Genomic DNA, 13,514 nt, shown 5'->3' with positions numbered 1-13,514 from the left:
AAGCACATAATTGATTTTAGACTTATAATTATTTTAGAATCGATACTAGACTTGAACTCGCATTAACAAACACTATCTGGTTCGATTTATAATTATTTGAGATTTATTAAACTCAACTCTACCCCTAATAGGGCCTACAAGCAATTAATTACCACAAGACGACTCATTTCCGAAAAAAATTATGATTTATAATTATTTTTAATGGAATCGGTTCATTTTTCTGAGTCTAAGGGTCTTCGTTTCACTCAAATCGGACTAACGGTTTAATTTCTATGCAATAAACAAGATCTAATTAATTATAAATCAATTATAAATAATTAATCACAATTAATTAAACCTTAATTATATTTTTCAATAATTATTTAATTTTTATAGTATTTTAAAATAATTAATCCTTAATTATTAGGATTAATTACAATTATTCACAAATTATTATCAATTATCCGATTAGATCGACAATTTATAAATAAATAATCGATATAAATAATTATTACAACACTCTTCGAATAAATAAACTATCACTCGAATAATAATTCCAACTTATCGAACTACTACTCGTACAACTACGAGTTACTCGTATTATTCGACTAATTATCGAATTATCAATCATATTATTCGATATATTTTTAATCTTATTTATTAATTAATTACCTAATTATTAAATAATATATAAATAAATAAACTATTAAATAAATACTTAATAAATAAATAATTTCGAATTTCTAAATTTATAAAATAATTTAGAAATTATTAATTATATTTTTCAGAATTTAAAACTAATTTTTAAGAGATTTTTAGAATTCATAAAAATTGATTTTGATTTACTAAAATATAAATAAATAATTAATAAATCAAAAACAGAAACAGGGAATTGATTTCTGGGTTTAGGGGATTGAAACCGGGTCGAGGTTTCCGGGTTAACGGGTCGTCCCCCAACCCAATCGGGTCGGGAAGAACAGCCACCGCGACTCCGCCGCCGGTGGTCCTTCTAGCGATTAAATGACGATCAAACGTCGTGATTCCGGCTCGTTCTTTACCGTTTCTGGCCCATAGCAACACAGAACGTCTTCCCCCGTCGTCCTTCAGCCTCCTTCATCGAACTACAGCCGGAAAAGCTTAAGAACACCGCTGATAACGGCGGTTTTCCGACGTCCCTAAATCGTGAACCAAATCACGTGAAATCGGTGCCAAACTACTGGAAATTCAACGATCTACACATCTATATCAACAGAATCTTCTAACAAACAACCAATCATCATACCCGAATTCAAAATTAAAACCCGAAAATACGAATTTAAATTCGATCAATCAAACATTAAAAACGATTGCATAATCAGATTGGGAATCGAAAAAGTTTCACAACGGATACTTACATGTTCGATTTGATGAATAGAAACACCTTCAATTTGTGCTTTGATTCTCAAGAACTCCAAACCCTAATTTCAGAGAATTGGGGATTTTCTTGATATTTCTGATTTTTTTATAATAATTAACTAATTAATTAACCATAAATCAGCTATTTATATTTATGAAAATAATACCCCTAAATAAAATTAAGGGTCCAATAACACATCTAATAAAAATAATTGGCCCCAATTTTTATAATTTTTGGATATTAATAATGAATTTTTAAATATCCAACAAATACCAAATATATGCCAAAAATTCTCAAAAATTATGAATATTACAAAAATGCAAAGAAAAATGATGTTTGATAATTTCATGATCATATAAAAATAAAAATGTGAATTTTTTGGGGTTTTTGACTCCCAAAGGGGTCCGGAAAAATCGTTTTTCGCGAAAGAGGTAAATTTGTAAAACGTCTAGGGGTTCAGAATAACGATATGGTATAGGCCGTTCTTGGCAAAATAGGGCCAATAATTTTGTTTGAAATACGGGCTTTTAAAACACTATTTGAGTTGTACGGGTTTTGAATAAAATTTATAACTTATAATAAAACACTCAATAAATACCCGAAACACATTCTGATCAAAACAGACAACACGTAGCACATAACAGTTAGGGTTTTATGACTCAACACATTTAATTACATAATAATACACATAATTATCTTTATTAGAACATAATACAAGCATAATTTTCTCGATCGTTACACTGTTGGAGGTAGGCGCCTTGAGCTCATTGGAGGCAACCCGAATTTCAAGAAGTTGCATCCCAAAATTTCGAGGAAAGGATACGTGCTCATAAGGCAGAAATCCTAAGGCTAAGGAGGGATATGGAGAAAAGTCAGGCTAGAAAGCCAACAAGGGTCAACCAAGCTAGAGGAACTAGGGGAACTGCTCAAGTCATCGATTTGGAGAAAACTCCTAGGAAAATATTAATGGATGTCTCTCAGGGAAACCCATTTGAGTTGCTCCCCATCGGAGACCCAGATGATCCAACCCCGCCTTTCACGGCAGAAATCATGAACACCCATATCACAAGGAAGTTCAAGATGCCGACTATAAATGCCTATGATGGAACGGGGGATCCAGCTAATCATGTCAGGACCTTCTCTAATGCACTGTTATTGCAGCCCATGAATGATGCAATCAAATATCGAGCTTTCCCTCAAACCTTGTCAGGCATGGCCCAAAGATGGTGCAGTCGCTTGCCACCAAACTCAATTGGGTCCTTCAGAGATTTAAGTCAAACTTTCATCAAGCATTTCATCAGCGAAAAGGTGCATGAAAAAAGCTCTGCTTCTCTCATGAGTATTGTGCAGGGAGTAAAGGAGTCCCTTAGAGACTATTTGAATCGTTTCACAAAGGAAGCCCTGAAGGTCCCAAATCTTGATGACAAGGTAGCTATGATAGCGTTACAACAAGGAACCAAAGATGAGTTCTTCAAGACATCTTTGGCCAAGCGACCACCAGAAAATATGCTGCAACTCCAAAGTAGAGCGAGGAAGTACATCCAAGTAGAAGAAAGCATGAAGAAAACAATGGTGAACAATGAGCCCACTGGTGGCAAGAAGCGGAAGACAAACCAAGAATATAGTGCAAAGGACAAGTATCCTAGGGTTAACAAAGAAGCTGATTCACCACTCAAGAAGAGGATACCTGGACAAAAGTTTGCTAAGTATGCTAGGCTGAATTCGTCTAGGAGCCAAATCTTGATGGAAATCGAGGGAGATACAGAGGTTTGCTGGCCAAATCCCCTTAAGGCTGATCCTTCCAATATAGATAAAAGCAAGTACTATCGATTTTACAAGGATGCTGGTCACGACACCGATGACTATCGACGGTTGAAAGATGAAATTGAATTCCTTATTCATAAAGAAAGATTGAGTAAGTAAACCGAAAAAGGGGAGGGGTGAGAAATGAACAATAATGGGAGAAAAAACTTTGATAATCGTAGGAGGGATCAAGATGATCAAGGGCGAAATCCCCAAACCTGAGGACTGGTGATAAATACAATCTTCGGAGGACCGACTGCAGTTGGCTCATCTAAAAACTCAAGAAAAGCTTATGCTAGAGAAGTCATGCACATAGTTGTAGAAGCTCCGAAGAGGGCCAAAACAGGAGTAACAATGGCATTCGATGACTTTGACTTGGAAGGGGTCAAGTTTCCCCATGATGATCCCCTAGTCATAATACATATCATAAAAATAACCCAGTAAAGAGAGTCTTTATAGACAATGGAGCATCGGTAAACATCTTACTCTATGATACCTTTATAAGGATGGGATACAATGATTCTCAATTAACCCCGACTGATATGCCGATATACGGGTTAGCTAGAGTCAAATGTCATGTTTAAGGGATAATTAAGCTACCTTTAACTATGGGCCAAGAGCCAAGACAGGCCACGCATATGTTGAACTATGTGGTGGTTAAGGCCGGATCAACATATAATGCGATCATGGGAAAGACATGTATAGATGCCTTCAAGGCAGTCCCCTCATCCTATCATTTAGTAATCAAGTTTCTAACCAAAGACGGAATAGGAGAAGAAAGAGGAGACCAGAAGATGGCCATAAGCTTCTATGTAGCCTCGCTGAGGGCGGATGGAGCCCGGGGGAAGGTCTTGCCCATTGAGGATCTGGATATTTATTAGAATGATGAGAAACGAGGAAAAACTGACGGAGGACTTGATCCCGATTCCTTTTATTCTCGAGGATCCCGAGAAAGTAACTTTCGTTGGAGCATCGTTGGAGGAGCCCCTTAAAGGGAAGCTAATAAGGTTCTTTCAAGATAATAATAACGTGTTTGCTATTAGGGATTCGAGCATAAAAACGCAACAGAAAAAACAAAAAACCTTTGAATCCCTACCGCAGGATCTAGGTATAATGAACGGATAATTATGGAGAATAGACGTTTACCTTAATAAAGCTTTCCTTCTGAATATGATGAATGTTCTGATCTTGATGAACCAACACAACAACCCTCCTTTCAAAGATCTGCTCTCCAAGGTATCCACGCCAACGTCCAATTGTCCAACAATCACCGGAGCCGGTACTAGCCGATTTGGTTGCCTCCTTCTCTCTCTCTCTAGCCTCTCTAAGATGTAGAGCTGCTAGGGTTTTTCTCTAAAAACGTGATTAACTTGTTAACCCTAAAAATATACATCTTAATGTATATATATGGAGAGAGGAGATTCGGACATAACCCTAATCATAATGGACTTTTAAAAGGACCCATTCTGATTTTGGGTTTATATTATTATTAAATTCGAATTATAATATATATACAATTAATCAAGTCTCACTTAATTAATTTAATAATTAAATTCGAATTAACAACAATAAAATATTTAAATTCATAATTCATATAACACTCCATTTTAAACGTTCTTTGTGTGTGACCCTTTAGGTTATTATTACGTTGGCAATAATTTTATTTTGTAATAATAAAATTATAAAGAATGAGAGGCATCTAGTAATACATCATTGCTCCCCAAATAATAATAATAATTGGTGATTCAATTAAATCTTTCGTGAATAATGTACAATGTAATATAATCCCTTTAGTCTTATATTATAGATCAAACTCGAGGCATGCATTGTGTCATCCTCTGTTAATGTTTAATTCTTCTTTCCTTGATCAATGATAAACTATTAAACAAATCAGTATTTGAGCATGGCCATGTATTTTATAGTCTTACTCAATGAAGAGGCCAATAATATCACTCCTTTAATAAATGAGGGCTGAATTCCATCTAGATCATTTATATTTCTCATACGATTCATAATATACCCAATATCTACTTTTATTATTACCCGGTCAAGGATAACTTTCAATAGTATCAAAGTATATTAATTTTCGTATAGAAATATAACAATTTCAGGTCAAAGGACCAATACATCATTATCACTGTGAGATTGACTTATGACACTTTAAACATGTAGTATCTCACAACGGGTCAATCCAACACCATGTATTTGATACATGTGCCTGTATTTTGACTTTAATATCACCATACCTATGATCAATGAGATGTGATCATCAGTCAACAAACATATTAATCTCAGTGTATTTATTATCGTCCCTTAACAATAATACTTGACTAGTGACCTTTAGGAATATCAGTATTATTCTCATAATCTCATTTCTAAGTCACGTACTTAGAGATATAGATTTACATATCATAATCCAAGGACATTTATTAATCTAACATTTAATCGCAGAAAATAAAGATATAATAAATTACTAAAGAATAATCCATAAAATCATAATAAATAATCCAAATGTTTCATAATATAAATATAATAGTGTTGTCTCTCGGGCACAAACACTAACATTTGCATGGTCGACAACCGATATGCCCAGTAACTTATTACAATCGTACTCTCTCAAAAGGATGAACAAATATCCTTGAGATCTGCTAGGTTATGCGAAAGATATAAGATTGTCGCAATGCTTATAGCATGAACCTAATATGTGATTTATATAGAGCACATCTACCAATGTATAAGGAATCCTATTCTATTAACAACAAGGAAACCTATACAATTGCTTCTGAGATTAAGTCCTTCACCGACTTGAGTTCCTGTTTCCTTTTCCTCCTTAAAGATCAACTGATGTGACAAATACTGATTTCATCATCTGTTGACATCATCATCTGTTGATATCGTTATCCGTCGAATATCAACATCCGTCGATGTCATCATCATCCGTCGATGCAATCATTATCATCTGTCAATGCTTGTAATCATCTGTCGATGCTTGTAACTATCATCCGTTGATGCTAGTAATTATCATCCGTCGATGCTTCTGATAGTTTCAGTTTGATATCATCAATTGCTCCTAACAATCTCCCCCAACTTGTTCATTATGGAATTATGGATAAGTTCCAATTGATGATGTCAAAACCATCTAAATGCAGGAATCAAGTATGCATATTCAATCTTGCTTCAGTGAACATCATACTTTACTCTTCATCCTGAACTGCTTCTTTAACTTGAGCAATGTCAGAGGTTACTTCTACTTCCTCAGCTCAGAATGCTTCAAGAATCTTCCTTTTTCTTCTTTTCAACAACTTTGGCTTCAGAATCTGGAAACTTTGACTTCTCTCCTATCATCTCTTTTCCTTTAAGCTTCAAGTCAACATTTAATGTAACTTGTGACCTGAGATCTTCTGTTTAACTGATTTCCCTTATAACTATACCTCTGGTTAGTCTGTTAAAAGGATCATCTTCATAAAGTACTTGAGAAATTACAGTAATTTCAGCATTTGTCGTCTTTATGGATTTCTTGAAGTCTTCCTCCATTTGCCCTAGATGTTGTCTTCCAGAAATTGAGAAATTTAACTTGCTTCTGCACCAGCTTCTATCTCTATAATACCTTGGTCTTCATCAACAACATCTAAATCTTTAACTCTTCATTTGTTTCCTCCTTTGTCTATCCTTATGCCCCCTTATTACCTCCATCAGAAGTTTCAGCATCAGTACTTGACAATGACAGTTATTTGCATTTAGATTTAACAATTTTCTCCCCCTTTTTGGCATCATCACCAAGCAGTAGAGAAAGAATCAGCTCCATTGAATTCTGTACTTCTGTAAGTTGAGCAGACATTTGATCTTGTTTAGCTTCCAATCTATCTTGACTGACTTCAATTGAAATTTGTCTGGAAACTATTGGTGAAACTTGTTTTTGAATTTTCTGATGAGTAGTCAACTTTGAAGACATCAAAGATTCTTTAATCTGATTGATTTGAGTAGTAGTTGCTTCATGAGCTATGTGTAAGGATCTAACAACTAAAGTTGATGCTTTCAGATGATTCAGCATATCAGGATTTATAATATTCTATTCTGCTATTTCCAGATGTGTAACAGCTCGTGTTCTGGAAATAGGATACATATTATATTTCCAATGAGCATTCCGGAGATTATCAGAATAATCCTCTTCTTTTGTAGCATCTAACTCTTTCAGTTTCCGTTGTCTCACATATATAGGCATATCTTTAGGGAAGAATAGATCATCCTTAGGATCTATAATAGTATTGGAAACATTAGCTTCTTCACCATCATTAGATTCTTCAACGACAACCAGATTTTGCACTAATTGCTGAACTTTATCACCAGCTTCAGCATGAAGATTTGAATGAAAAATTGGTGCAATATATGATCCAGTAGTTTCGGAAGCTTCCACACCTTCAGCAGTTAACTCCATGTCTTCAAGTATTGTAGATAAATGAATTGGAGATTCAACATTATCTTCCAGAACTTTAGTTCTTGTAACATGTTGTGGTGATTCTGAAATGGATGAAAGTTTATAAATGGACTATTGTGCTACTACATCTTCAACAACAACAGGGATTTCCTCCGATGATGGTAAAGTAGAGTAAATGGACTGTATCTCAAAAAAAATAGGGATTATCTCACGTGGTGGAATAGTAGAATGTATGGACTGCAAGAAAGTATCATTACTTAGACTTGCAGGGAGATCAATAACCTTTGATACATCAGAGTTTTCCTGAGATTCAACAGACTGTTATTCAGCATCTGTTCCTTTAGTACTTTGAGCATCTGCAAACATATAGCAAATTAAAACTTAATCTCTTTATTCTTTTACAGTAGTCTCACTACTCTTCACACCAAATATCTCATGACTTTCAATAGTCAGAGCTTCCTCACAAAGATTAGTAAATCATATCTCTCATCTACCTCTCCTTTTGCCAGGAAGGATCCTGCCTCTCTTAAATTCTGTTTTTCTCTCAATCTTTTCACACATCTCACAAAAAGGCTCAGAAAGATTGTCCTATAGAAATAATAGGTGGCTAAAGAAGGGTGATATGTGGTCATACAACTAGAGGTAGTTGTTAGGGCGAAAACACGCGCTAAAATTACACGCAAGTATACGCGTTCGCAAGTAGTATAAGATATAAATCAGATTCGTACCCACAGAGACTCTTTTTAGTTAACTTAAGATTATGAACCTATGGAACAATGGTATGGCTATCGCTCAATTCTAAGACAATAACAAGTTTAGATGTTTATAACTAAGATTAAACAAGAGATGTTTGTAACTAAGATTAAACTAACATGCAATTAACTAATAATAAAAGTGATTGATTTAACTATATGAGACAAACATGAGATTCTAACTTCATTAAATACTTCATTAAAAGTCATTGTTCTTAACCTTAGCATGCAATGGTGATGTCAACTAATCAGATAACACAAAACTAGTAAACGCCAACTTTCGTGGTACGAATACCCTACTACCAGACATCCACAAAAGAGATTGAAGCTGAATAGACACCAATTATGTTGAGACCCTATATGTATATATAATTTGACAAGATAAAGGTCTAATGTGCAAGTTATCTATCGTGATTACATTGGGCCAGTAAGATGGTTAAAATTATCTACGAATCATGCATAACAATTATACATGAACCTATGCTAGCATGGCAAGTTCTAAACCTCTATATTCACTGTCGCTTCAATAGAGATTAACAAACTATCTTATATGTTAACTACAAACATAAGACGAATAAGCACAACCAATATTAGGATCTCATACAATCACTACACACTTAGGTATCAAAACAATTAACTATAGAAATCCATAAGTAAATTTGTTAGAACCCACGATAACGATTAGTTCATAACCGAACTCATCGTCACCATGGGTTCTAATGAAAGCATAATATAAAAACTAGATCTTTATAAACTGAATAATAATCAAAAGTGCGTTAACAAGAGTGTAAGGTTCAACGAATAAGAAAACAAGCATCCAGCATTACAACTTGAGCAAATAATCATAAGTAAAAACAAGATCTTCTTCTCACTCGTCGTATTGTGCTATTAGGTCTTCTTACTGCTCTCTCCTTCTTCTCCTATATGAAAAACGTCTTTTAAAAGTCTTTAAATACCAGCCCAACAGATCAGGAGTCCAGCAAATCAAACTTATAATAGAATCAGGATTTTGAAATCCCGACCCAGCGCGGCCGCCCCGCATACCAGCGCGGACGCGCTCGCTTCCTGACAAATGGTCGCAACCGCTCCCAAGACTGGCGCGGCCCCCCTGACCTTCTGGAAATTCTTATTTTTCCTATTTCCTTGACTTCAATTGCTGGTTTCTTTCGTGCAATCGACCGAGGTTCCATCCTAACACTCTTTTAAGCATAAAACATGCAATATCCATTCCTTCTTTCGAATATGCCCTGAAATGCAAAACAATACGAAAACATCATCAAAAACACAAACATCTTGAGTACAAAACACCAATTCGAGCCTTTACAAAGAGTTCTAAGTGGATATAAATTCCACTTATCACACCCCCAAACTTGAATCGATGGTAGTCCTCAAGCATAACAAACTCAAAAATAAGAAGTAAAAATGCATAAATGCAATGATCCCCTCAGAATAACTAATCCAATCAATAAGCAACATCTCAAAGAATGCAATTATTCGCACAAAGTTCAATCAAATCCCACAAATCGACTCACATGCCAAAAATGTGCGTGTGTGCAATTGCTTAACAAATCTACTCTCGAAACTAGATCAATAATCATAACTCACCTCTCGTCAAGACAATCACAAGGTTATAGACAAAATAAACGATAAACACAAAATGACTGACAACACTTCAATTTTATCAGAGTTATATAAGGATTCATGCTTTTATTGCTAACACATAAAAAACACAAACATGCTTATTTTATTGTGCAATGAGCGAGGTCCACAAAAGACTTATGCAATAATACCCATGTAGCGAGCGTTAGGTTAACGGATCCGAGAAAATAAAAGCCTTAGGTCACTAGGCACAAAGTCCCCTAGAACTTAATAACTCGAGTATTAAAGAGCCCACTCGTGATCAATTATACATAACACATTATTTTCTTTTTCATTTTCTTCTTTTTTTTCTTTTTTTCTTTTTTTTCATATTCTGAACGAGTGCGTTTCACTCCAGCTCGCTCAACCCTAGACTACTCATATAAATATGAGCTGGCTACTAGCCATTTGACACCTAGCCACAACTAGCATTGATATCCAATATTTTTCTCCAATTTTAAAAATCCATGTTATTCTGTCACTAAGAGAATAACATAAATTCTAGACATAAACAAGTGATTAAACCTCGACAAACAAACAAGTCATGATCATGATCTAGCACTCAAGCAATCTATAAGACTTAGTGAAAATTTTCTTATTTCTAGCATGCAAATCAATTCGTTAGGACTTAACATTCCTCTATACGACATCACTACACTCGAATCAACATCATAAATTAATCGGAAAAGCAATCTAAGGGATCATGATATAGTGCCAATGCAACTATATGCAACATACTAACATGATAACAAATACGCAAAGCAAAAACAAAAACAAATAACTACATGACAAATATGCAAACTATATGAACTAAACTACCATGAATATGTATCTATATGGACTCACACACAAATATTCCTTAACTATCACCCCCAAACTTAAAATTTTCAATGTCCTCATTAAAGGTAATAATAAGGATTCAAGGCATACCTAGTCGTCGGGAGGATCACCCTCTTCGGGTGGAGGATCAAGTGGTCAATCAACCTCGACACCATTGGCTCGAAAAATAGTGCCCAAAGCCTGTGTCAAATATGTAGTAAAATGACTATGAATATCGTGCATGACCTCAATATACCGAATCAACCTTCTATACTGCGCATCACCAAGACCAAACCTATCAACTGTCTGTGGTGCATGATAGGGACCCTCTGTAAGCACAGGAGGAACCGGCCGATCACCCTTTAGATTATCATAAATATATTCTAACCCCTTGTCAGGGGTGCACCTAAAAATGCATAACTCAAATGATCTGGCAGCGGTTTGAGCCCAAGTGTGGGAGCTCTTCAATAGACGGCTCGAAGCGCTCCTGAGAAATTTTCAGCTCTGCTAACCCAAGGGAATCGAATGGCATATCCAACTTTCTCTTTCACGAGGGTGCATTCAAAACCTGCAGTTGCGCTGCTCCTTCTTCATCTTCAACAACTGATTCCCATATTAAGGATCTCTCCAAGGTATCTGACTTTGGAAATTGCTCAAGCTACGAATTCACGATAGAGTTGACCCGCTCAATTTTAAAGCACTCCTCTTTATCAGTGGGTAAATTTATTGTCTTGAACACATTAAAAGTGACCTTCTGATCTTGAACCTTCATCGTAAGCTCTCCTTTTTGCACATCAATCATAGTTCGGCTAGTAGCCAAGAATGGTCTTCCCAAGATTATGGGAATCTTTTTATCCTCCTCGAAATCAAGAATTACAAAGTCAGCAGGAAAGATGAGTTTGTCCACCTTGACCAAGACATCCTCCACAATGCCTAGTGGATATGTAATAGAAAGATCGGCCAACTGCAAGGACATATATGTAGGTTTTGGATCAGGTAAACCCAACTTCTTGAAGTTAGACAAAGGCATCAGATTGATGCTAGCTCTTAAATCACGTAAACACTTGTCGAACGACAAGTTTCCGATGGTGCAAGGAATAGTGAAGCTTCCAGGATCTTTAAGCTTCGGAGGAAACTTTTGTTACAACAAAACACTACATTCCTCCGTAAGAGCAAAGGTCTTTAAGTCATCGAGCTTCACTTTCCGAGAGAGAATACCTTTTATTAACTTCGCATAGCTAGGAATCTGTTCAAGAGCTTCATCGAAAGGTATGTTAATGTGAAGTTTCTTAAAAACTTCTAAGAACTTAGCAAATTGCTTATCCAACTTCTGCTTCTGCAAACTTTTAGGAAAAGGAGGTGGAGGATAGACCTGTTTTTCCCCTGTATTACCCTCAGGAGGATTGCTTTCAATATCTTTCTTCTTCGGTTCCACCTCGGCATCCTTCTGCACAACTTCTTCAGCTACAATCTCATTTTCTGGAATTGGCAAGGGTGTAGACGTACCTGCATTCTGGACAAAATTTTTAGACTCTCCGTTTTGCTGAAGTTGAAGGCTTGCGACCTTTCCAGACCTCAAGGTGATGGCGTTCACCTGTTCTTTAACTTCCCTCTTTCCTGGATTGGCTTCTGTATCACTAGGGAGTGTACCAGGTTGTCGATTCAATAAAGCATTGGCAATCTGCCCAATTTGATTCTCCAGAGTCTTGATAGAAACCGCTTGGCTCTTGCACATGAGCCTCAACTCCTCCAATTCAGATTTTTCATTAGATTGACTTGTACTTCCATGCGGTAGTTATTGAAGTTGGAGTTGTTGTCTTGGTGCATATTGCGGTTGTTGAAAACCAGGAGGGTAGAATTGCTTTGCTGCATACTGCTGATAAGGCTGTTGCACCGTATTTTGATTGTTGCTCCAGCTGAAGTTAGGATGATTATGGTTGTTGGGATGATAAGTGGTTGGAACTGGTTGTTAGGACCTCTGAAAGTTGCTCACAAACTGAGCTGATTCAGAAGATATAGCACAATGCTCCGTCGCATGCGCACTTGCACACAACTCACAAACACTGACTATCTGATTAACTCCATAGTTGGCCAGAGAATCGATTTTCATAGCTATCGGCTTTAGCTGAGCAGTGATAGCCGTAGCTGTATCCGCCACAAGAACTCCTGCTACCTTGTCCTGAGGTAGTCTCTGAGTTGGGTTCTGGTATTCATTAACAACCATCAGTTCAATCAACCCATACGCTTCATCGTAGCTCTTAGCCCATAAGGCTCCACCTGATGCTGTATCGAGTATGGGTCTTGACTGGCCTCCCAAACCGTTATAGAAGCAGTTGATAATCATCCAATCAGGCATTCCATGATGAGTACACCATCTAAGCATCTCCTTGTAGCGCTCCCAAGCTTCACATAAAGATTCTCCCGATTGCCGTGCAAATTGAGTAAGAGCATTCTTGATTGCAGTTGTCTTCGCCATAGGGAAGAATATAGTGAGAAACTTTTGAGCAAGATCCTCCCAAGTAGTGATAGAACCTGCTGGTAGAGAGTGTAACCAACTCGTAACCTTGTCCCTCAGAGAGAATGAGAACAGTCTCAGTTTCACCGCATCCTTAGACATACCACTGAACCTGAAGGTGTCGCAGATCTCTATGAAATCCCTAATGTGCGTATTGGGATCTTCCGTTGGAGAACC

General features: G+C 36.5%; 1 protein-coding gene and 1 non-coding gene across 2 annotated transcripts; both read left to right on the top strand.

Moving 5' to 3' along the window:
* Positions 1–2,236: 2,236 nt before the first annotated feature.
* Positions 2,237–3,298, top strand: LOC141664832 (uncharacterized). The gene has a single exon (XM_074470787.1). It carries the CDS (start codon positions 2,237–2,239, stop codon positions 3,296–3,298), a length of 1,062 nt encoding a protein of 353 aa, XP_074326888.1.
* Positions 3,299–13,176: 9,878 nt separating this feature from the next.
* Positions 13,177–13,283, top strand: LOC141669063 (small nucleolar RNA R71). The gene has a single exon (XR_012553362.1). It is a non-coding gene; the product is annotated as a small nucleolar RNA R71 (small nucleolar RNA).
* Positions 13,284–13,514: the final 231 nt, after the last annotated feature.

This window comes from Apium graveolens, chromosome 6 (assembly GCF_009905375.1).
Source record: "Apium graveolens cultivar Ventura chromosome 6, ASM990537v1, whole genome shotgun sequence".
NCBI lineage: Eukaryota > Viridiplantae > Streptophyta > Magnoliopsida > Apiales > Apiaceae > Apium > Apium graveolens.
Note: the sequence above shows the minus strand (reverse complement) of the source record. Positions and strands in the feature narration are given on the sequence as shown.